Consider the following 26,966-nt stretch of genomic DNA (forward strand, 5'->3'; position numbering starts at 1 on the left):
ACGGTGGTTTGGACATATTCGGCGAAGGCCTAATGATGCTCCAGTTAGAAGGTTGGAGAAATGGGAAAATATATTAGTTAAAAGAGGTCGGGATAGGCCTAGGAAGACTTGGATGGAGATGATAGGAAAGGATATGAATGCTTTGAACCTCACCGAGGACATGGCGTTGGATAGAAATGATTGGAGGAAAAGGATTCATGTGGAAGACCCAAAATGAATTTCTTTTTTGGTTCATATCGCTGACCCCAATTGTTTTGGGATGAAGGCGTAGTTGTTGTTGTTGTTGTTGTTGTTGTTGTGCTTTAGGCCGAGAATATCCGAGTCATTTCGAATACCAAAACGAAGGACCGCACATACGTACCACCTAAGGCTACGTAGTCGATGCCCTTTCGTTACGCAGGGTTGAAGGAAAAACTTTGGTTGTGAATATGCAAATGCCAAATATTCAATTTTTTTTTAAACAACAAATATTACGAGCTTTAAAATCTCACATGTAAAATCCCCTTTTTCTTTAAAGACTTAGCGAGCATGCACAAATTTGCATCTTTAAATGCAAGCGTACTGCAAAGTAGGCAGAAATACACAAAACTGCGTACTTTACAAAGTTATATATATATATATATGTATATATAATACATATATATCAAAGCATAATACGTATATATCAAAGCATATGCCTGTGCACATTACAGCACGGTGGCAATGTAAGTGACATAAAACATGACTCGACGTGTGAAACCACACATCGAGCTAAATAAACTGCATAAGCGATGCACGATGTACGAAACCTTATATTGGCTAAATAAATGACGTAAGCAGTGCACGGTGTACGAAACCGTACATTGGCTAAATAAATTGCGTAAGCAGTGCACAATGTACGAAACCGTATATCGGCTAAGTAAATTGCGTAAGCAGTAGCCTGTGCATGCAACAACGCAACGATAAAGTAAATGACATAAATTTTAAATGGACAAGAATATGCAAAATTGTGTCCTTGAGTTAAAAACACACACACACACACACACACACACACACATATATATATATATATATATATATATATATATATATATATATATATATATATATATATATATATATATATATATATATATATAAAAGTTAGAAGTATTCCGTCATTTGTCCTTGTATGCAACTTTTTTCTACCTCGAAGATGGTTGGACTCGCTGACGATTCCGAGCGTAGGTTTTCAAGGACTCGTGCCTTGGTGCACGTGTCGCATCCATTGCGTCGATGGGGTGCGCTAAAAGATATTTTATTGCGCTGCGAAAGAAATGATGTAACCATTTTAATTTAACGAGTAAGCAACATTTACGTCGCAGGGGTCGAACCTGAACCTTATTCGAGTTGAGCTCAATACAAGAGGTGGGTAGTAAAACTCGATTGAGCCAGGCTCAGCTTGCTTACTGAGCCGACTCGGTCTGAAAGCGGAGACCGAGCTGAGTTCGACGGGCTATGTGACCAACGTGAGGGGGTGGGCTCGACGGTCAGCCCGGCCTGGTCTCCATGCTGTGACAGGAAAGGGGCTGACAGGGTTGCATTCCCAAACAACCCGAATCGTTGGCAGCACCTTGCAGTGCGACAGGGGCTGGCCTTGTTGAGGCCCAGCTCGGCTGAGGGGGGTGGGATCGACGGTTAGGCTGAGCCCAACATGCACAATTTTGGCTTGCCAAAAATTGCGCAAAGAAGAGAGAGGGAGCATGGCGGAAGGTGGGATTGACTTTAGTCGAGCCCAGCCCTCTTCCCTCCACCCGAGTCCCAGGGGTACCCTGGCTCGAGTGGCCTCCGACCACCATGCGCAAGGCACAGGGGAACGAGGCAGGCCAGAGAGAAATGAGAGAGGGCAGGAAGGCCGCCCCTCCTGCCTGATGTAAATAGAGGGAGAGAGGGCAGGAGGGGCGGCACCCTCCTGTCGTGATGCTAAAAGGGAGACGAGAGAGGGCAGGAGGGTCGTCCCTCCTGCCTGATGCAAACATAGATGAGAGAGGGCAGGAGGGGTGGCACTCTCCTGCTGTGATGCTAAAAGGGAGACGAGAGAGGGCAGGAGGGTTGGCGCCCTCCCGCCGTGAGCTAACAGGGAGATGAGAGAAAGGGGAAGTGTGAAAGAGAGAGGGCATGAGGGTGGTGCCCTCTTGCTAGCCACAGACGAGAGAGAGGGTAGGAGGGGCGGCCCCCTCCAGACTGGCATTAACAAGAAGACAGGAGAGAGAGCAGGAAGGGCGATGACCTCCTCTACCTGGGGTTAATAGGGAGACGGGAGAGAAGAGGGCAGCAGAGAGCGTACCTAGGGGGGTCAACAGCTCCGACAAGCGAGACTGGTGAGGGTGGGTCAAGGGGAGAAGAGTCGAGGAGGGAGGGAGAGAGGGATCCCAGCGGGGATCGGGGTTGCGCAGGGGAAGAGTAGAGGCAGGCTCGGGGGGGTATAGACCTGGATCCGGGTTAGATCGAACTTGGACCCAAAACATTTTTTATTTTTATTTTCACTTTTTCCTAAAAAGTTCGAATCTTACATTTATGCTTGTCTAAAATTGTTTTTCTTATATCTGAGGCATGCTCTTCTTATCTTGCTTGAATTGTTACTAATGTTTCTAAAAATCTTAAAATTATTGTTACTTTGTTCTACTTGAGTGTTATTCCTACTAGTTTTTTGAAACTATATAACTATTTAGTTAGAATAGCTTTTTCTGTGCAGTTGGAATCTATGTTTTGTTCTCTTTACAGGTTCTTAAAGATGCGATGGATTAAAAAAAGAATATCTTTGATAAATCATATCATGAAGATAGAGATAGCAGACAAAGGCGTTTTGGGATGATCACCAATGAAGACACTTGAAGACTTGGATCCTCCCCATTGATTATTTGTTGAATTTCCAAACTTTTGGTAGTATTTTCGTTATTTCACAACATTGTAATAGGTTGTCTATTAGGGACACATTAATACATTTACTTTATTTTGTTCTTTATGTCCGTTTTTGTTTTTATAGGGACTATTTGGTCAAAGACCAAATAGAGCCACTAGGTTTTTTTTTGGACTAATCAACATAGAGTTGACTAGTCAATAAAGTTGTTGGAACAATCCAACAACTTTATTTGAAACTACCTCTTGCGTATAAATAGGGGTGAACCCCCTCTTGTTCTCTAATGCTCTTTTAAAGCATTCTAACTCATTTTATAAGTATATCATGAATAAAATGTTATTTATTTTTAATCTTGCTTTTGTGCCTTAATGCATGGTATTGCCCTTAGTGGTTGTTTGCATTGCCTATATTGGCACCTTGCATTGTCCCTTGGTGGACTTGTGCACGTGTATTTTGTCTTTATGTTATTGTAAGCCCTTTAAGGTTTTTGTTTTGTTTTTCTGCATATTTCATTTCAGAAACCTCTCCTCAAAATATGTTTTTTTCTTAGAGCATTTCTGGAATACAAATCCTATATTTTTATATTTGTTGTGTGCCCTTAAGTGGCTTATTTGTGTGGATTTGTGCTTATGTAATTGACCCATAAGTGGTCATTGTGATTGTGTCCGTCCATAAGTGACATTTTTGTATTTCATTTCAGTGGTAGTGTTGGTTCTCGTTCTTCGGCTGCCTCATCTGATGATGGGCCACTAATGGGCACATGTGGAGAGGCTTGAAAAAGCTCGAGGAAGAGGTGGTGGAAATATATATACCCTCCCCTCACCCCCGCACTTAAGTTTTTTTAAAGTGCCGCATTGCCACACCCGCATCTATGTGACATAGATGTTAACTTTAAAGCCAAAATAAACATTTTTTAAACACATTTTGGGCAAGTACAATGTTAATGTATATGAACGAATGAAGTACTAACAAAAGAATATAGGATGTAAAAGTAACAAAGAATGAATACAACTACAATTACAGCTCATGATCATGACACAACATGAAAGCATAAAGACTTTGCCATGGCTCATCCAACTATCAATAGTCTCATATACAAGTCCAGTATCTGGAACATAGTTATTAAGGTTGTCTGCTGAGGGCTGTGGATTGCCGTATTCCTAGAGAATCAACTGTAGGATGATGTACACTAGATGGCAGATACCCTGGAGGTCGGCAGCTATCAGCATCACAGGATGCCATCCAGAAACACAGAATCTGCTTAACATTTCTGAAAGCTACAATCTGGCTACATGTGATCACGTGTGGAAATAATGAAAAATATGCAACAGTAGACACCAGCTATAAAAGGGTTGAGCCTCGTAAAGTGTCAAACCATTACAAGGAGAGGAATGAGCATTTTGGGTGCATTTCTATGGTACATCTTCAGCTTTTGCTTCCAAGGTAACCTCTCGCATTGTCAAATAAAATTTCATGGTTTTGTCAATTCTTAGTTTCTTAGTGCTTGTTGTGCGTCCATTTTATCTATCTTTGTGTGCTTTCTTGACTGAGGTATAAGAAAAATGTGGTACTCCACAAACTCAATAAGGGAGACTTTAAGTCTCTGTTAGGGAATTCCAAGGCACACAGAAATCCCAAAAGGAGACATTAATATGGCAAACTATGTCACACGGACTCTTCTAACAGGGCACCACACCCGTGTCGGACCCAGGCGGGTGCGACACTTGGACACAGCTTCCTTTGTGTTAGGTGAAGTCAACCACACTGAGGTCCATTTCTATCCAAAAGTAGATTCAGTTAACCCTAATCAAGTCTATTTTTATCTATATTATATATATAAATACATAAATGCACACAAATACACAGTGTGTTAACTTAAAACTGTTAAAAAATTTATATATATATCATCCCCGCACCCAAGTTTTTTTAAAGTGCCGCATCGCCGCATCCTCACCCGCACCTGCGTCCGCACCCACACCTATGTGACATAGATGGCAAAGAAAATCTTATTACGAAGCAGAGTATCAGGAAAAGCGATTCCTTTTTTTTTTCCACTTTTTGTTTACCTTTAGGACAAGTAGAAGAGCATAGTCTCCCATGGGATTCAAAGCTAAGATCCCTATTTCAACTTGGAGCAACTTTTTCATCCAACCACATATCCGATCGAAGACTACTTGTAACCAATTAAAAACTAGAAACAAAACTTGGATGATATTATCAACTCAAACACAACAATCATCTTACTAACCAGCAATCCCTGAAACTGCAACCTCGACTTCCCCACGCCCTCCAGGCCCTCTCATGTACAACTTTTCAGTCTTTGCAGAAGAGTGACCAAGAGAAAGAAGGCTACCAAATCTAGACCTCCCAGCTGCGAAAGGGAAAGAAATGGTTAAAGAACTGGCTACACATGTCTAGTTACAAATCAAAGGTCTGTTGACATATAATAAGAGGATACCAACTACAAGATTAAATTCCAAAAATAAAATTTATAGAAATCTTCAACCATAATGAACACCAAATGTCCCAGAAACATGTGGAACAGACTAAGATTGCACCGGGGTTTGTTTACCATCAGTCCCACTAGTGCAAAGGTTTTCTCATTATCGATCCTATATTCTTGTGACTTGTGAGTATCGTTTGGCAACCAATCTAGCCTTGTATCTTTCTAAAGAACCATCATTCTTTGTTTTTACTTTAAATACTCACCTACAATCTATGGCCTTTTTCCTAAAGGTAGATTGACTATTTTCCAAGTGTTGGCTTTATGAAGTGCATCTAGTTCCAGTTTAATTGCTTCTACCCATTGAGAGTGGTCTTTGGCTTCACTATAGTTGGAAGGCTCAAAATAAGAGTGAATAAACATCAGACAAACTCTAAAGTTAGAAGAAAATAATTCATATGACAAATCAGTTTGGTAGTTTGGGAATCCTTTGGGATCTCCTAAGACTACGTTTTTCTAAAGATGGATTAGGTTCTTCTATGGACTCATTTTGGGCATATTTTTCTAAGGCACGTGGTTGAACCTCACTTCCATGTTGGGTATAAACACAAACATCATGGGATGAATCACATTGGAAATTTCTAACGAATCATTTCTATCCATGTCATTAGACATGCCATTATCCACACATTTAATATTAATAAGTTTTTCGGTATCATCATTTAAATTAGATGTACCATTTTCTTCCTTAGGTAAAAGATCAAACAAGAATGAGTAATCCACTTCTTATATAGGTTTTTCTATATCAATGTTTTCTTCTAAAAAAGTAGCATTTCTAGAGACATAATTTATCATTTTTTAAATCATTACACTTGTATCATTTTTTATTCTCACTATATCCAAGAAAAACACATTCAGTAGCCTTTGTGGAGAGTCTACCATTTTCATGTGTAAGGACAAAACACTTACATCAAAAAATTCTCAATCTTGTGAAATCGGGAGTCACATTAAATGACTTTTCAATAGAAGAAACATTCTTTAAAGACAAAGATGACATTCTATTAATCAAATATACAGATGTAAGAATAACTTCAACCTAAAAGTTTATAAAAATATTTTTCGAGATAAGAAGTCTTAGTGGTTTCAATAATATGTTTATGTTTCCTTAACACAACCATTTTTTTGTGTGGAGTATAGGACAAGACCTTTGGTGTAAACTCTCATTTTGTTTTAAGTAATCTTGAAATTATTTTGACATAAATTCACCCCCCACGCCGCCCCCTGTAATAACCCAAAATTTTATGCATTTTGGGTCCAAGATCCATTACCCGGATCCAAAAGATTATAATTAAAAAGTATTGGGTAATTGGGGCTGGACCCAAATAAAACATACTATGGATCCATCGATCCATTTTTTTACCTGGATCCACGTTAGAGTGGATCCGGTACAGCGGCACCGCGGGTTGCAAGACCCGTACCCGGTTCGCTATTTATAAACACTGTATATAAGAATTGTGTTTGGCACGATTCTTGTGAAATTAAAACAAGAAAGAAGAAGGGGAGGGTTACTGCAAGTTTCTTGCTGGGGTTCGGTTCGATAAATGGGAGGAGAGGACCTCGCCTAACCGACCTCTCTCGTCTTCCTCTCGGCTCTTCCCTCCCACCTCGCTGGATCCCTTTCTCCTCGCTATCGACGATCTTGCGCTTGCCTGTAGAAGCACCGACGTCAGAGGAAGCCGACCACTTGCAACTGCAGTTGCCGACACCTCCAACGAATTTTCATCCGGAAAGAGGTAGGATTTTGTACCTCTTTGTGCTAGGTATAGATTGATGTCTGATTGTGGTTGGGTCAGTCATGGGGAAACACGATCTTTCTCATTTTCTGGGTGTTCCGATGGGGTTCTTGGCTACCGGAAAACTCAGGTCTGTGAGTTAGGGTTTCTGGCAGTCGTGAGTTTAAATTTGGGGGTTTCCATGCCTAACCCTAATCCGTAGAATCCCCAAATCAAATCGATATGGGGTTTCGGCTGATGTATTGGATAGCCCCAGCCATCAGGTTTCCGATTTCTTGAAATGGATAACCCCAGGTTTGGGGGTTTCCCATTTTGGGGACTCGATAAACCAGATAATGAAGGGGGGGTTCGATTTTCCATAAAAATGGGGTTTCCGATTAAAGGAGTTTCGACATTCTTGACTATAAATACTGTATTTCTTGATATTTGTGTTCTAAGAAGTGGATCTGTTTATACCCATGGTCGTTAGTCTTTTTTTTTAAGTCTTTTGTCATTGATATCCATAATACTGCATTTTTTTCCAAATTGCACCGAGTCTGGAATATGGTTTAGAGTTTGTACTGGGTGTTTTGTTGCCTCTGTTGCACATAGTTCTGTGGATGTGAACATTGTTAGTTTTCAAGAAAATGGATTAGAATCTCTGTTTTCTGTAAAGTGTATCTTCATACTGGCGTTTTTGTTTCTCTTATTATATGGAAGATATTTATGTTGTTCAGTCCAAGGAAATGTTGAATTAAACCTGGGTTGTTGTGTTGTTTTTCATCTTTCCTTATTAGTATGTTTCTTGAGCTGGAAACTTGGCACTTGTGTTGTTAAAAAAACAGAGGTGATGCAACACATAAGAGTTGTGTTTCTTTTTGCTACAGCACCGGATAGCTCATTCTTGTTTCTTTTGACCCAATAAAAAAATGCAATTCTGTTGCGAGCATGAAAAGATATGCATGGTATGATGGAAGGTTACCAAACAAAGCAAAAAAAAAAATTCGTATATAAAGCCAGATTTTTGTGAGATAAATGGTTTGCCAGAAATATTCAGCAGATTAGAGGAAGTCTACATGGGGGATATTAGGGCTGTATTTATTTTCATCAATCGGTCATTATATGTGGAGAATATGTCCTGCTTAGTATAAGAATGCATATGATTGGGCATTTTTAAATAACTGAAGTTGTATGAGTATAAAACACGTAGCTCATGATAGTTTTTACTTGTTACAAACTGTTGACGTAGGGATTTTGTGATTCTCCTTGCTAGGCCATGGATTGAGTCCAAGTGTGGTTGGGTTAGTCACGCAGGGGAAAAAGGAAAAGATATCCTACTTATATGTTGCACTCTAGATTATGCAAATTGTTTATGTTTAGATTTTTTTAATTTGATGCATGCAGTTTCTTTATTGTGCTTGCTTCCCTTAAATGTACTGCTCTATATTCTCTAGCCAATTCATTTTTACTCATGTAAACAACATATGTGGTTCAATGTGTTATACCCTGTTGTGGGTTGGACTTTATAGAGTTCTTTAAGTTGCACTTTTCTCTAGTATTGTGATTGATTTGCATGAGATACCACGTGCTTAAACTGCACTGCTTCTCATCAGAAAATGTGTGATGTGAATTGCTCGTATTCAACACATTATCTGTGTTTGAGGAATGAGAATGTTATGTTAGTTTCAAATATATGAATGTGCACTTAGTGACATATAAAAAAAATATGCTTTGCCTAAAGGGGCAATATGAATAGATTACCCGATGCGGGTACTTAGACTATTAGCTTGTGCTATGACAATCAAATGATGAAAACTTAAGTGTAAATATTGTGTGCTTGACTGGTTTAAAGGCATTAAAACATTTTAAGTGGGTTTATGAAATCAATACTATAAATGATTGATACTGATTTATAAACCTTGGTAAAATTACTAAGGTTGTGATCAACTGCTAAGGTAGTAAGAGGAAGTGGGGAAATGCCCTGAACTTTGGAACAATAACTAAACAATGAAACAAGTTTCTGAGGCTTACCTTGGAGAGGGTAGGTGGTACACAACTTCGAAGACTTGTGTTGTGTTACGAGCGTGAAGCGGTTCGTGGGTCACCGTCCTCGGAGTTAGGGACCAGGACTACCTATGTGTCCTAGGTGGTAGTTCCATGTGTTCTGCAGAAGTTAGGGATGCATCCTGTCTTGAGTTGAGCCTTTGGGAGATTCTCTCGGCTATTGGTCGCTCCCTTGGGGATTCAGTCTCAGTTAGAATGTTCGGGTTAATAAAATACTCTTGAATAACATATCCTCGAACGTTCTCTTCTAAGATGGTCATCTGTGCCCGTGTGTACCCGCGGGGTAAGATAATTGAAACACAATTTAGTGCAGTTAGGTATCACAGTGAGTAGAAATATTGGAGATATGCTTATGTTCTTTAACATGCTTTATATTCTGAGCTTGTGACGATATAAAATTGTGAAATGTGTAGATATGAGGTAGTTGAACAACTATATGAGAGTTGTACATGTTGAAATGAAATGGGGATCTTCGAAACACGAGCTTTGATTAACAAGAGCAAGTGTCAAGAATGACACTAAAGCATAACCCTTAAAAAGGGTATAACTGGAAACAAAATAAAAATAAAAAATGTATTCTTTATTGATATGAAAAACCAATTGCTTAAGAAGCATTGGAGTAAAATACAAGAGGGGCTGCACCCCTTTATATACACAGCTGAAAGAGGACTCAATAGAGCTGTTGGGCACAGTCCAACAGCTCTATTTAGAGCTGTTGGAATGTGTCAGTCCAACAGCTCTATTAAGAGCTGTTGGACTGTGTCAGTCCAACAGCTCTATTGCTAGTCAAGTCTGGACAGGACTTGACTAGCAACAGTCATTCTAGTTCAAACTGAACTAGATGACATAAAAACAAAAAATAAAAATAAAGGAAAAAAATACAGAAAAGAAAGAAATTAAAAATGTATTTATATATATATATAATAATATAATATTATTATATATACATATATGTACAGTTTTACATTTTAACACTCCCCCTCAAACTTACGGTACAATGAGCGAAAGTTTGTCTAAGAGAAAGTGAAATCGGGGAGCAGCGAGAGGCTTTGTAAAGAAGTCTGCTAACTGATATTCTGAAGTGACATATGGCAGATCAATTATCCCGTGTAGATATTCCTCTCTGACGTAGTGACAATCCATTTCGATGTGTTTGGTGCGTTCGTGGAATGTTCTGTTACTGGCAATGTAGATCGCACTTTTGTTGTCACAACACATTTGTGAAGCCTTTGTTGCTTCAACTCCCATGTCAGCAAGCAGTCGTCGGAGCCAAACTACTTCCATGGTCGTGGTTGCCATGGCTCTGTATTCAGCTTCGGTGGATGAGAGAGATACCTTCTGCTGCTTTTTACACCTCCACGAGATTAATGATTCCCCTAAAAAGACACAAAAGCCAGTGGTTGAGTGTCTGTTATTGGGATCACCTCCCCAATCAGCATCAGTATATGCAATTAAATCAAGAGAAGAGGAGGAAGATAAGAAAAGTCCTCGTGAAAGAGAGGACTTGATGTATCTGATAATACGCATGACTGCTCCCATATGAACAGAAGTAGGAGCATGTTGAAATTGACTTGCTGTATGAACAGCATGTGCTATATCTGGTCTGGTAATGGATAGATAGGAAAGTGCCCCGACAAGCTGTCTGTAAGGAGTAGGGTCTGCAAGAAGTTCTCCATCATCAATCTTCATTTTAACATTAACAACTTCTGGAGTGTCAACTTTCTTATCATCAGTAATACCAGACCTGAAAACAATATCAAAAGCAAATTTAGTCTGAGATAATAAATATCCTCTAGGAGAATAAGCAACTTCAATGCCTAAAAAATATCTCAACAAGCCCAAATCAGTCATTTCAAAATGAGATTTAAGAAGTGTTTTGATTGTTGCAACTCCCTGTTTATCGCTTCCGGTGATGATCATATCATCCACATAGAGAAGAAGCACAATGATCCCTGCATCAGAATTCTTAATAAACAAAGCAGTGTCAGTTAAACAGAATTGAAAACCAATATCAATCATAACACGACTAAACCTATCATACCAAGCTTTTGGTGCTTGTTTAAGTCCATAAAGAGCTTTTTCTAAGCGAAGGACTTTACCCTTAGGAATACTTAGACCAGGAGGGGGTTCCATATATACTTCTTCAACTAGCTTTCCATTTAAAAAAGCATTTTTGACATCCATTTGAAAAATAGACCATTTTTTGATAGAAGCTAAGGCAATTAAGGTTCGGACAGTAGTCATACGAGCCACCGGAGCAAAGGTTTCTTCATAATCAATCCCATATTCTTGGGCATAACCTTTGGCTACTAAACGGGCTTTATATCTTTCAAGAGTACCATCACTCTTGGTTTTAATTTTATAAACCCATCGACATCCTATAGTTTTCTTCCCTGGAGGAAGATCTTGAATATTCCATGTAGAAGCCTTTTCAAGTGCATCTAATTCAGCTTTCATGGCTTCTATCCATTTGATATCATTTTTTGCTTGAAAATATGTGGATGGTTCTTCATATGAGTGAATTAATGCAATAACTGCCCTATATGTGGGTGAGAAAGACTCGTATGATACAAACTTTTCTGGAGGCCTCGAGATTCGGGATGATTGTCTAGTTGGAATGTTAGAATATTTCTCAAGTGCACATGGAGTATTAGACTCTTGTCGCCTGGAATATTGAATACTAGTATCTCTATGAACTTCTTCATTTTCAACATTAAGATCAATAATTCTGTGATCATCATCAAAGTTACAATCAAGGTCATATTCATCAGATGTTGATGTTAGATCTAGCAAAAAGGAGTACTCAGTGACGTCTTTTAATTTTCTAAAATCAAAGAAGCTCTCCTTTTCAAGAAAGGAAACATTTCTAGACACATATAGTTTATTATTTTTGAAGTCAAAACATCTATAACCTTTCTGGTTTTCAGCATATCCTAAAAAGGCACAGGGAATCGCACGAGGGGAAAGTTTATCATTTTTGTCAGTAAATATGAAACATTTGCACCCAAATATTCTTAATCTAGAGTAGTCTGGAGAAATGTTCATAAGTTTTTCAATGGGAGTGATATTTTGTAACGAAGAAGATGGCATCCTATTAATGAGATAGGTGGCAGTTAAGGCAGCTTCTGCCCAAAAGTCTTTAGGGACTTGATTTGCTATTAATAAAGTTCTAGTGGTTTCTATAATATGGCGATGTTTTCGTTCTGCCAGTCCATTTTGTTGAGGTGTATAAGGACAAGATCTTTGATGTGTGATGCCATGCAATTTAAGATAATTTTGAAAATCTGTGGATAAAAACTCTCCCCCTGAATCTGTGCGAAAAATAGTAATATCATTTTGAAACTTGTTTTTAACCATATTATGAAAAGTTTGAAAGTATGAAAATACTTCAGACTTATGTTTGAGAAAGTACATCCACGTATGTCGGGAGAAATCATCGACAAAAATAACATAGTAAACAAATCCTCCTTTAGAAATTACTGGTGCAGGACCCCAAACATCCGAGTGTATTAATTCAAGTGGTCTTGAAGAGAAAAAGGTTCTGTTCTGAAATGGTAATTTTTTCATTTTGCCGAGAATACAATCTTTACAATCAAATGATTCAGAGTTACAAAATTTCCCTAGATTTGGAAAATGTTGGATTTTGGCTATATGTGGGTGACCAAGTCTCTTATGCCACAGTTCCAACTCTATTTTTTGAATATTATAACAAAAAGCTTTCTTCGGCATTTCCAAAAAATCCATGTAATAGAGCCCTCCTTCTCTATGGCCTTCCCCAATCAGCTTGCCTGACTGGCGATCCTGTACCCAACAACCATGAGAAGAAAAAGAAATATTACACCCATAATCAGAAATTTGAGATACAGATAAAAGATTTAAATTTAATTTGGGAACATGTCTAATTTCTGGAATAAAAAATTTTTTTGTTTTATAAATTTTTTCAAAATTTCCTATTCCTTCTATTTCAAGAGAAGTCCCATCAGCAGTAAAGACCTTTGACACACTTGTTTTATTTTTAACACATTTGGATAGACTTTGATTATTTGGGGTCATATGAAAAGATGCACCAGAGTCAAGAAGCCAAGAAATTTTACCTAAATCAGAAAAAGATGAGGCTGCTGCGCCGGTTGAAGCTTCAGATGAGGAAGAGGCACCTTTGATGAGAGGCTGAAGAATCTCCATTAGTTGGGCCAGGGAAACTGGTGCATCCTGATCTTTAGGCTCCGATCCAGCAATTGCAGCTCTTTTTTCTCTCAGTTCCTTAAGTTTGGGACATTGTGGCCTGTAGTGTCCCGGTTCATGACAGTGATGACAAATAACTTTCTTCTTATCATAGTCACCATTTTGTCGGTTAAAGTGAGGAGGCCTATATGATCGAACATGATTCCCTGGTCTAGACACGGCTAAAACGGAATCATCTTCAATTTTTAAAGAACCTTTCCGGAGACGATTTTCTTCCATTGTTAACTCTTCAATAGTTTCAACAATAGAAGGAATTTTTCCCCTGTGAAGTAGGGCCGATTTAGTGGTTTCAAATTCCGGCCTTAATCCAGTGATAAACTGGTAAAAATGTTCAGCATCGAGTTGTTTCTGACGAAGCTCGATGTCTTCGGCACAATGCCACTTTGGTTCTAAAAGGGAAAGTTCTTCCCAAAGTTCGGACAACCCATTGTAATATTCACGAATAGTTTTGTCTCCTTGTGTCATCATTCGAACTTTTTCTTGGAGGTTGCACACGTGTGCAATATCTTTAAGGGAATACATATTCTTAAGGTATTCCCATGCCTTATCGGCATGATCAAATTTGGCAAGACTTGAGCATTTTTTAATGTCAACGCTATTGATAAGCCATGACATTATCTTCGCATGAGATATTCTCCATTCTTTCCATTTCTTCTCGTATGAGGCAATAGCCTTGATTTTCTCTTCTTCCGATAGAGGGACCTCTTTATCTCCCTCCTTTTTAGTAAGAGATAGCTTAGGTTCCGAATCGGAACCATCCACAATCCCCCATAAGCCTTTTCCCCATATATGGTGCTTCATGATTGAAGCCCATGTTACATAGTTCGTATCGCTTAGTTTCATAGGCATGATGGTGACTTTATCATTGTCATCCATCGATTACAAGGAGAGAAAGAATAGGGATAGAAGAGAAACAAGAAGAAAAATGAGAAAGAAAGAAAAAAAAAAAAAAAACAATACAACAAGATGTGAAATCTTCTCCAATGAAGTGATAAAACACTTCTCTTCAAGTGGCGAACACTTTTGCAAACGGGCACGGAAACCGAGGCAGCTTTTCCTCAAGATTTAGTACTTCCGCGGCTCTGATACCATGAAATGAAATGGGGATCTTCGAAACACGAGCTTTGATTAACAAGAGCAAGTGTCAAGAATGACACTAAAGCATAACCCTTAAAAAGGGTATAACTGGAAACAAAATAAAAATAAAAAATGTATTCTTTATTGATATGAAAAACCAATTGCTTAAGAAGCATTGGAGTAAAATACAAGAGGGGCTGCACCCCTTTATATACACAGCTGAAAGAGGACTCAATAGAGCTGTTGGGCACAGTCCAACAGCTCTATTTAGAGCTGTTGGAATGTGTCAGTCCAACAGCTCTATTAAGAGCTGTTGGACTGTGTCAGTCCAACAGCTCTATTGCTAGTCAAGTCTGGACAGGACTTGACTAGCAACAGTCATTCTAGTTCAAACTGAACTAGATGACATAAAAACAAAAAATAAAAATAAAGGAAAAAAATACAGAAAAGAAAGAAATTAAAAATGTATTTATATATATATATAATAATATAATATTATTATATATACATATATGTACAGTTTTACATTTTAACACATGTTAATGCTATGATTGTTGCAATACACATCTCACTTACTGATTAATGTTACACTCTTTTATTATTATGACTGTTGCATACCATACCTCTTTTGCTTATTAATGTTGCACACTATACTTACTTGCTCAGTTATGGTTGTTGTATAATTGTTTACATACTCAGGTATATGAATGTTGGCTTCGTTTGCATAAACTGCTTACTTGTTTAGACATATGTTGAGATTCACCTTTGACACCCACATCACATGCTAGATTCATGACATACCTGCATTAAGAGTTAAAGTTTTCCTACTTAGACGTGATAGTCTAATTCCTATAATTTTTATCATTTTTAGGTAAATAATTAGACTTATGAGCGGTTGCGGGATGAGGCATTGGATCGCGATCGTTGATTTACTGTTTCAGTGATTCCTTGGGTTTATGGTAAGTTAAATGTTTATATCATAAGGAAATGAAATATATGTGTTGAGTTTTCTCTCAAAAGTAATGTTCCGAAATGCTTAACCCTATGTTGGTTATTCTTTCCGTTGTTATAAAAAAAAATCCACATAAATCTGGGTTAAAATTTTGGGGCGTTACACCCCCCCCCAATCAATCCTAATGATGAAAATGTTACTTTGAAATTGATTTTTAACAAGAGTGAAATTCTTTAAAGTGTGAAAAAATATTTGATTTAAATATAAAAAAGTAGATTTATACATATTTAGTGAAATCACCAATAAAAACAACATAATATGAGTAGCCGCCTTTGGACACGACGGGAGTGAGTCCTCATACATCTTAATGCACCAATTCAAAAAGTCTTTTAGAGACAAAAGATCTATTTGAAAATGGTAGAGATTTCATTTTTCCAAGTATGTAATCTTTACATATAAAATCTTTTTTAGGATGTCCAAGTCAGTTAGTGACAAGTTATAATATTTTTATCTTGGACATTGTTACAAAAAGATTTAGTTGGAATAGTCAAAAAATCCATGTAGTAGAGATCTCTCCTATAGTTGCACCCAATTAGCTTCCCTGACTTGATATCATTCATGGAGCAACCCTTAGATGAGAAAGAGATTTCATAATTGTGGTCAGATGTTTGAGAAACGAACAAAAGAATTAAATTCAATTTTGAAATAATTGTAACGACACCAACTTGTACCCATAAAAAAGTGGCAAACTTTTTTTTAAACAAGTGCGGAAACATTATCAGAAGCCCGAGGCCTTTACAGTTTAAACACAACCACCACCACCACAAGAGATCTTATACTCATCTTTCAAACTAAACCAAATCAAACCAAACTGTGCTTTATTTGATTAAAATGCAGAGTCTGAGGCATAAGCAAATAAAATGTAAATAAAGTAAAAAGAAGAGTCACGTTGTCTGAAGGTATCTGCTAAGCAATCGTGTGGTCCCATCGTAACCCCTCTCAAAAGAAAGTCATCTCACTGAACATCTGAGACTGCGAAAAACACAAAAGTAGGGATGTCAGGATATAAAGAATTTTGTGTATGAATCCCTCTAATGAAATAAATAAGTAAAAAGAACATAAATAAGATTCATGCAATATTTTAGAGGGATACAATTATAACAAATTCATAGCTCAATTAACTATTTATGCAATCAGACATAATTATTAAGCATGAAGAACAATTTAATAAACAACATGGATCACAAATTAATAAATAAAGACATGTAATATGCATTAAGGAACAAACATTATGCATTCACCAATATATCACAATTAAGGAAACAAGCAAATGTGCATTATCTAATGCATAGCAGGAATATGCATGATTTCAGTGCAATGCATGAATAAATTATTATCTTTTATCAGAGTTTTCTTTTCATATGCATGTCCCTATTAAATGCAAACAATTTAAGTTCCTCTTTTTAATTATCGTTGCCCGCAGATACTCCAAACGGGTAAGAATTCCTTAGGTCAATTAGGGTTTTTAGGGTAACTTAGCACACAAGTTGTATTTTATTACTGGTTTCAAACTTAACCCTTGACCAAAACAACCTTCAGAATATTAGACATCTGAATCTAGTGTCGGGACACTAGGGACATCCAAATCCACAAGTACAACTTTCTTGGTACACAAAAACAAAAGTTGTGTCTACATACCACCCCCAGGTAAAGTGGCGGATTCTCCCTAAAACTATGACCAAGAGAAGAACCTCAATATCGGGTTCAGGACAGCAAAAATGCACACGAAGTTTTAGTATCTTCACGGTTTTCCAAAACCGCAATATCCAAGATTCTCACACTATAAAAGGGACATCAAGAAAACATACATTACATTGTTCTTTAATTTATTTTATCTTGTTATTAATTCATCTCTTTTAATCTGCAATTTAACAAGCAGAATTAATAACACAAATTCGCACATCCACATGCGAAACTCTTCATGGGACCACAACCTATGGCGGCATAGAATAGTGCAATTAGAACCATAATATCGCATTTGATTTTTGCAATGCATAACAACAATTAAAACAAAAGGCAACACATGTTCAAAGCTCACACAGCCCATGATGATCCATTTTGATCATCGATGCATTCATACGCAAAAATCATAAATATCATGCCACTATGCATTCATTTTTAAATGCTTCTCAATGCACATTCATTTATGTCAACTTAGAGATGTGCATGAAAGAATAATATTCGTAGACATGTGCATGGGTGCACATAATCATGTTAAATGCATGCTTTCAATAGATGCACATTCACACATATATTAAACAAGGATGTCCATAGATAACACTTTTATATGCATGTGCTCAATATTCATGCCAATTACATGCTTTTATTCATGAACTTTCTCAAAGCAAACAAGTGAACACTCATGCAATGATACACGTGCTAAAACACGTCAATTTCATGTATGTGCATGCACATAAAGTAACTTTGCATTAACACCTTGATCATGCATAACATAACAAGTCTAAGCATCTCATTCTTAGCATGCCTCAAGTCAAATCTAATACATTAGGCAAATATGGAAAACTTTGTTCATCCAGTTGAATTTCTGCATAATCCAAATCAATGTATTTCACGTGCAAGAATATGAGCATTCGTCATGCTTCAAACTGAACCTCAACTACACATAAGTCTGAATATAAACCATGTAATTCGACGCATGAACAATCTCAGTTTAGTAGTCATAAAGAATCACATGATTATTGCAACACCCCAAAAATCATGCACATAAAGTAACTTTGCATTAACACCTTGATCATGCATAACATAACAAGTTTAAGCATATCATTCTTAGCATGCCTCAAGTCAAATCTAATACATTAGGCAAATCTGTAAAACTTTATTCATCCAGTTGAATTTCTGCATACTCCAAATCAATGCATTTCACGTGCAAGAATATGAGCATTCGTCATGCTTCAAACTGAACCTCAACTATACAGAAGTCTGAATATAAACCACGTAATTCGACGCATGAACAATCTCAGTTTAGTAGTCATAAAGAATCACATGATTATTGCAACACCCCAAAAATCCAGGGCTTGTGACTTTTAAAAGAATTTAGAAAGCTTTTGAAATCATACGATTATCAAAGTTTAAATAGTAATTCAGCGGAAAATGATATTTTTAAAACAAGTCAATGGACATAGAGCGCATTACAACGTAAACTTTCCTTTGTCAAATTTCGCACAACCATTGAAATCAAATGGTTTTAAAATGCAGTTTCAATAATTAAGAATTTGTACATCAGATTTGTAACTCATTATATTTATTGAAACAAAAAAGAAGTTTAGTATAACAGTTTTAGTAACTCAAGGTTTAATTAAAAGAGAATTTTTTTGAAAGACACTTTATACCAAATTTACCAACATGTCCTCAAGAGTGAAACATCAGAGAAAAAGCCTTATCTTGATCTCATCACGTCATCGTGCCATCGCAAGATGTATCACCTGTACACCACCTGCACATGAATAAGTTAGTTTCACGAAAAACTGGTAGGTACGCAAGAGAGTCAATATAGAACTGAAATAAGCAATTAAAACCAAGGTTTTAAAACCCGTGACTCGGAACTCGACTCGTTCTTTATTGACTCGTGACTCGGCGGGTCAACTCGGTGACTCGGACCGGGTTTTGTTAACTTTTGATTTTAAAAGAAAAACAATATATAATTTGTATCAAACCATGTTTTTCAGTAAACATATAGTCTAAAGAGTTGACAATAAAAAATTGCAAGTTCAGAGTAGAAAAAGTACAAACTTCTTCATAACAAGGTCACATGGAAAGATCAAGTTACATGAAGAAACTTCTTCATAACAAGCATGTCTTTGGTATTCAATGAAGGCCCCATGTAACTGAGTCTAGAAACATACTTAAACTCAAATTTCTAAATAGAATGGTTTAGGAATTTCAGCTAAACTTCTCCAGAAGACACCCTAGCTTTTGTTAGCTTTCCTTTGATCCTTTCTAGTGATCTCACCTCATTGAGAACAGCAACACATCATCTTGCATAAAAAGCCAGATTGAATTAGTTGCAACAAGGTAAAACAACAATAAGAGAATGAATCACCAGAAGCACAGGTGTGATACAGACTTTGTACAAAAATGTATTTTTATATACAATGAAGGATATGATATGTGTTCATAAAACAACACTCAAGAGCACCCAACACCAGAACATGAAGTACAAGCACCGATACATGTATGCTTCACTTTTTTGTTAGATCTTTGAATCATTTTTTTTGCCAATATGTTTAATCAACACATAAAGATTGATAGATTATTGTATCTTTGAACTAGTTTGTCTTGTAATTTATTATTTATTATTAAACTGTTATTTTGAAATACCCAAAAAATCAAATTTCAAATATCCCAGAACTCGACCGAGTCAAACCGAGTCAGACCGAGTTAGACCGAGTCAGGCCGAGTCAAGGCAAGCCGAGTTTACCCTGCTGGGTTGACTCGCTGGAGGGCCGAGCCGAGCCGAGCCGAGTCACCGAGTTGACTCGGCGAGTTTTAAAACCATGATTAAAACAAGTTATGAGTTATATTTAGCAGGTGCAATAGACTATGCAAATGAGTAAGCATTTCTAACACGAACATTTGAATATGCAAACAAATAAAGGTTTACAAAATTTTACGATAAGTAATTACCTAACTCATAAGGTGCAAGCAATTGCACAACAAACAGTTTATAAGTTGCACGCGATAAGCAATCATACAACAATAATTATACTAATCACAAGCTATAAGCAACTAATAAAACAGGCAACTCCATTAGCCCTAGTTATAAACAGTCTGTGGATTACAAGCTGTAAGAAGTTGCATTAATCTTAAGATGCAACAAGTTCGTAGATTACGAGCTGTAAGCAATCACATTGGCAAGCCAGGATAGTTCAACCAAGTAGTAAAGCATGTCATAGGTGTCATATTGCAACTAGCATAATGCTATTATCATAAGCATTTAACTAGCATGAGCAGCCAGTTATTACTAACAAGGAACTAGTGTAACGCTACAACAAGCGTGCATAATTCAACGAGTAGAATACTAAACTTAACAAGCAAGTCATGTCACAGCGTGCATATCTCAATAATGTGAATATTTTATCTTATGTTTTGATATTAGCTGGCCAAGCGGGTACGCGCAAGGCACGAAACGTAAAAACAGTCGAGACCAGTCCGGGCGTTTATTATGCTATGTGTTTTAGATAACCTGGATGGTTGACTAAGTCCGCTCCTAAGGGGATGGCCAGTGACCAAGAGAGTAAATCTCCAAAGCCATAGGTGGCCCGTGGATGCATCCAAACTTTTGCAGAAGTGGTCTGAAAGCTATCTTTTGTAACTCATTTCCCCTAACTCCGATGACTGGGGAATCCGAGTCTTTTGCCCGTAACTGCCATTAAAGGACCTGTCCATTGGAGTTTTGTACCATCCGTCCTCTCTCTTGACGAACCGTGTCGAACAAGCACGACGGGGGTTTCTTAACCGCCACCCCGTTCTATATGCTCTGATCTTTCGACCCACTCGAGCATGTTGCCTGTGAAGGTGAAACCATCACCATTATGTGATTCATACATGCCAGTGCACGTTCAAGGCAACCACATACCTCTCATCCTACTCATCGCAGTATGCATCGTACATGTTCAAAAGTGTAACCATGATGAGAGGGGTCAACTTATTGTGACAGTGAAAACGTTATCATTTTGTGGTCTCAAGCACGTGCCATTGCACATTCGAGTTAGACATAGACCTCTCATCGTACTCATCATAGTACGCAACGTACCTGTTCAAAAGTACAACTACGATGAGAGGGGTATGGATTTCTCAAAGAAAATCCCCACAATATTGCTTCGCCAATAATACAAGGTGTAGCCATTCAAGTTAAATCTTGTCATGCTCTGGTCCTTTAAACTCTTATGAGTCACTTGCCTGTTAGGCGAATAACAACATTATATGATTACAATAATGTGCCAAAACCCATTTCGAGGTTGCCAAAGACCTTTCATTCGATCATCGTAACACCAACATGGCGTACATATCCAAAGGTACGACCGTACCTATCAACAGGTATGACTACAATAAAAAGGGTAACAGTTTCTAAAAAAACCCCTAACATTTATCTTTCATAAAAGAAGTAATACAATAATTACTTAGTTTGACAAGATCAAGTCTTTTAAATTATATTAACAACAATGGCATATTGCACCATACGAGATTGTCTCGGATCTCTCATCCGATCATCGTAGTACGACCATGCCGCGCATGTCTACAAGTACGTTATGACGAAAAAGGTATAGGTCCCAATAAAAACCCCAACACAAAAATTACACTAAGATTCAATGCAAATCAGAAAATGTTAAGATGTCATACTCTCTTTTTTGGAGCGACGATACAATATTGCATGCAGGAGATCGCTACAGATCTTGCTTCTGTTTTTCAAAGATACGACAATTTGGGAGACTTGATTGTTATATCGCAACTCCCAAAAGCTTCGAGGTTGCTTTGCAAGACTGCGCACTCGATAAGTTGTAACCCTTTTCAGAGTTTCTGAATCATATCAAAATATCAAATTATAGTTGTAAACATTCTATTCGAAAGTGTTGTCTTGGAAAACTTAGTTGCACTTTCCCAACCTCCGAGACTTTCAAATTTTCGCTTTTGCAAAACGATGCATTTAAAAATTGGATTCGCATAAGGAATACTTTTAAAAGGAACTGTTGCGCACAACGCAACTCGCATCCTTCGAAAATTAGCGAAAATAGGATATATAAAAGGTTGCATCTAGTATACCATAACTGCGAGCATGTACACATTATAGCATGATAGCAAAGTACTAAGCAATACTCGATATGCAAAATCACACATTGAGTGAAAGATGTATAAGCAAAATGCACAACGTACAAATTCGTACATCGGTCAAATATCCAAGCAAGCAAGTAAATGTGCAAATAAGGCATGAGTTACGAAACCATACATCAACCAATAAGCGTGCAGGCAAGTAAATACGCAAAGCAGATAAGTACAGGAAGAAAATAATGTATGACTAGGCATATCTAGCATGGCTATTTTAATTATTTTAACTTAATTCAGTTCATCTACTGCCCTTTTTCGCAACTTTCCCCCCTACCTTGAGGGTTTCAGGGTTGCACGCATCGTTAAATCTAGTAATGTATATCTCGAGCCGCGGGACACGAGCATGCTCCGTCGTAAAATCTGTGAAGAACAAATAAATAGCAACTCGAATAAGAAATAGAAGGGGATGGGTGGACTCGGTTGTGATCCTGATCCATGTAATAACCTTAATTTTTAGGCTTTTATTTAAATATATTATGATATATATTTCATAACAATGTGATTTGGGCCCGGGATCCAAGTCGCGGATCCGGGACCCATAAAGGGGTATTTATGCTTAAATAATTGTGTTATATTAAAATAATTTTAATATTAGTAATAAAATAGAAATATACATATATATAGTAAGCGAACTCGAGGATCCACTTGGATCCAACTTGCGGATCCATATTGATGGGGGTTAAATTATATGTATAATGTTAAATTCAAATTTAATAAATAATTAATATTAATTATAAGAAAAAAGTAAATAAATAAACAACTGTCGGACCCGCAAGGATCCAACTGAGGATCCGCTAGCTTTTGGCAACCCGGATCCAGTTGTAAACTGGATTTGGTATCGCGGGTCACGGGTTCGGACCCGGACCCGAGGCATGCCTTATAAAACCTGTAAAAGAGAATCGTGCCTAGGGCACGATTCTTTCTATTAAGGAAAGGGGCAGGGGGGGGTTACGCAGGGCGTAACCGATCTCCCCCCATCTCGGCATGGAGGGGGCCGATAAAAGGAGTGGAGAGAGGGGTTTTCCCTCTTCACTCGGGCTCTCTCTCCTCCCCCATCTCTCTCTTCCCTCGTCTCTCTCTCTTTCTCTGTGTGCGTGCGCCGGAGGCATGGAGGTCGTCGGCGAACTTCGGCCACCAACAACCACGGCAAGCCACGACAGCAGCGTGGAGCGTTAGCCGCGGCCCTACCCACACGATTGCAGCCTCCGATCGTCGGAAAACCAGCGAAATAAGGTACGGTACTTCTTGGATTCTTGGGTGAGGGATCGAACCTGAGTTCGATTTCAGGTAGTGATTTACGAGGTGGGGTTCTTGGCTGCCGGAAAACCTCAGATGGTAAGGTATTGTGTTTTTTGGTGGCTGCGACCCAGATTTGGGGGTTTTTAGTGTATAACCCTAACCGAAGGTGGGGTGGGTGTTATGGCTTCCAAAAACCCCCAAATCAGGCCGATAGGGGAGGGGAAAAGATGGGTCGACTGAGGTAGTGGATGTCACAGCCATGGAGGTCCCGAGTTCCTTAGGGATTTCCCATATTTGGGGGTTTCTTAGTTAGGAAACGAGAAACCCCATGGTGCCTATTGAATTCGTGCGAAAAAAAAAAGAAGGAAAAACTATTATACTTGCATTGCATTTTTGACTTCCTGCAGTACTGTTTCCAAACATGTATCTTTTTCACAACATATTAAATAGTTGTAAAATATTCTCCTGGAACTTACTTGGAAAGGCACCTCCTAGCATACCAAAGTATTTTTTTTAGAAATATTGTTTATATTCTCTTAAGCTTCATTGAATTTGCTGACAATGCTTTCTCTTGGGATGTGTTTACTGGTAGTATTAAGGTTTATATGTGAATAAGAAATCTGAATGGATTGAACCTAAAATGAACCGTATCCAATACTTCACCCATGTGGAACAACGTCCTTGCATACATTTCAGGGATTTTGATCCATTTATCTTTTAGGTGTGTTTGTTTTCATGTTAATGGTTTGTCTATATGTAAGGAATCTGGAGGGAGTGGTCTTATAGTTCGTAACTTTGTCTGACTGTTTTTGAACTAAAATTTCAGAGCCTAATATTAGCATCCAAAACTTCTGTCACCTTAGACAAAATACTCGATATGAATGAGTAGTCTCACAACTTAACTATTATCCAACTTGACTGATTCTAAAGTGAATGGCAATTGACATTAAGGCTGGGATTGAACTTGTGTATCTTTGTAGAAACAAAACTATTTTTCCCTTACTGAATAGCCTTAATAAAAAATTTGTTGGGAATGGACTAGTTAGGAACCCACTTATCTTTGGGCTGTGTTACTGCAATATAGGAATAAAAATTCTGTTGTAAAACTGGGGGTTGTACGAAGGCAGCAATGGGGATATGAACAGCTTGAATGTTTGTTGGTACACATGCATTAGATCAATTATGTTCGAAATGGTCAACCCTGAAATGAAATGGGGATCTTCGAAACACGTGCTTTGATTAACAAGAGCAAGTGTCAAGAATGACACTAAAGCATAACCCTTAAAAAGGGTATAACTGGAAACAAAATAAAAATAAAAATGTATTCTTTATTGATATGAAAAAACAATTGCTTAAGAAGCATTGGGGTAAAATACAAGAGGGGCTGCACCCCTTTATATACACAGCTGAAAGAGGACTCAATAGAGCTGTTGGGCACAGTCCAACAACTCTATTTAGAGCTGTTGGAATGTGTCAGTCCAACAGCTCTATTAAGAGCTGTTGGACTGTGTCAGTCCAACAACTCTATTGCTAGTCAAGTCTGGACTTGACTAGCAACAGTCATTCTAGTTCAAACTGAACTAGATGACATAAAGACAAAAAAATAAAAATAAAGGAAAAAAAATACAGAAAAGAAAGAAATAAAAAATGTATTTATATATATATAATAATATAATATTATTATATATACATATATGTACAGTTTTACATTTTAACACTCCCCCTCAAACTTACGGTACAATGAGCGAAAGTTTGTCTAAGAGAAAGTGAAATCGGGGAGCAGCGAGAGGCTTTGTAAAGAAGTCTGCTAACTGATATTCTGAAGTGACATATGGCAGATCAATTATCCCGTGTAGATATTCCTCTCTGACGTAGTGACAATCCATTTCGATGTGTTTGGTGCGTTCGTGGAATGTTCTGTTACTGGCAATGTAGATCGCACTTTTGTTGTCACAACACATTTGTGAAGCCTTTGTTGCTTCAACTCCCATGTCAGCAAGCAGTCGTCGGAGCCAAACTACTTCCATGGTCGTGGTTGCCATGGCTCTGTATTCAGCTTCGGTGGATGAGAGAGATACCTTCTGCTGCTTTTTACACCTCCACGAGATTAATGATTCCCCTAAAAAGACACAAAAGCCAGTGGTTGAGTGTCTGTTATTGGGATCACCTCCCCAATCAGCATCAGTATATGCAATTAAATCAAGAGAAGAGGAGGAAGATAAGAAAAGTCCTCGTGAAAGAGAGGACTTGATGTATCTGATAATACGCATGACTGCTCCCATATGAACAGAAGTAGGAGCATGTTGAAATTGACTTGCTGTATGAACAGCATGTGCTATATCTGGTCTGGTAATGGATAGATAGGAAAGTGCCCCGACAAGCTGTCTGTAAGGAGTAGGGTCTGCAAGAAGTTCTCCATCATCAATCTTCATTTTAACATTAACAACTTCTGGAGTGTCAACTTTCTTATCATCAGTAATACCAGACCTGAAAACAATATCAAAAGCAAATTTAGTCTGAGATAATAAATATCCTCTAGGAGAATAAGCAACTTCAATGCCTAAAAAATATCTCAACAAGCCCAAATCAGTCATTTCAAAATGAGATTTAAGAAGTGTTTTGATTGTTTTAACTCCCTGTTTATCGCTTCCGGTGATGATCATATCATCCACATAGAGAAGAAGCACAATGATCCCTGCATCAGAATTCTTAATAAACAAAGCAGTGTCAGTTAAACAGAATTGAAAACCAATATCAATCATAACACGACTAAACCTATCATACCAAGCTTTTGGTGCTTGTTTAAATCCATAAAGAGCTTTTTCTAAGCGAAGGACTTTACCCTTAGGAATACTTAGACCAGGAGGGGGTTCCATATATACTTCTTCAACTAGCTTTCCATTTAAAAAAGCATTTTTGACATCCATTTGAAAAATAGACCATTTTTTGATAGAAGCTAAGGCAATTAAGGTTCGGACAATAGTCATACGAGCCACCGGAGCAAAGGTTTCTTCATAATCAATCCCATATTCTTGGGCATAACCTTTGGCTACTAAACGGGCTTTATATCTTTCAAGAGTACCATCACTCTTGGTTTTAATTTTATAAACCCATCGACATCCTATAGTTTTCTTCCCTGGAGGAAGATCTTGAATATTCCATGTAGAAGCCTTTTCAAGTGCATCTAATTCAGCTTTCATGGCTTCTATCCATTTGATATCATTTTTTGCTTGAAAATATGTGGATGGTTCTTCATATGAGTGAATTAATGCAATAACTGCCCTATATGTGGGTGAGAAAGACTCGTATGATACAAACTTTTCTGGAGGCCTCGAGATTCGGGATGATTGTCTAGTTGGAATGTTAGAATATTTCTCAAGTGCACATGGAGTATTA

At 37.8% G+C, this 26,966-nt stretch overlaps 1 protein-coding gene across 4 annotated transcripts in view; it reads right to left on the bottom strand.

Annotated features, from left to right (window-relative positions):
* LOC149842170 (uncharacterized) overlaps window positions 1-26,966 on the bottom strand; it is a 161,861-nt gene that overhangs the window by 29,516 nt on the left and 105,379 nt on the right. For all 4 annotated transcript variants that reach the window (XM_089998968.1, XM_089998970.1, XM_089998967.1 and 1 more), the window contains exon 10: window positions 5,127-5,249. In XM_089998968.1, the coding sequence (XP_089855094.1) occupies window positions 5,127-5,249 (123 nt within the window). The remainder of the gene's footprint in view (window positions 1-5,126; window positions 5,250-26,966) is intronic.

The sequence above is a fragment of the Nuphar pumila genome, chromosome 3 (genome assembly GCF_984573655.1).
Source record: "Nuphar pumila chromosome 3, dmNupPumi1.hap1.1, whole genome shotgun sequence".
Lineage (NCBI taxonomy): Eukaryota > Viridiplantae > Streptophyta > Magnoliopsida > Nymphaeales > Nymphaeaceae > Nuphar > Nuphar pumila.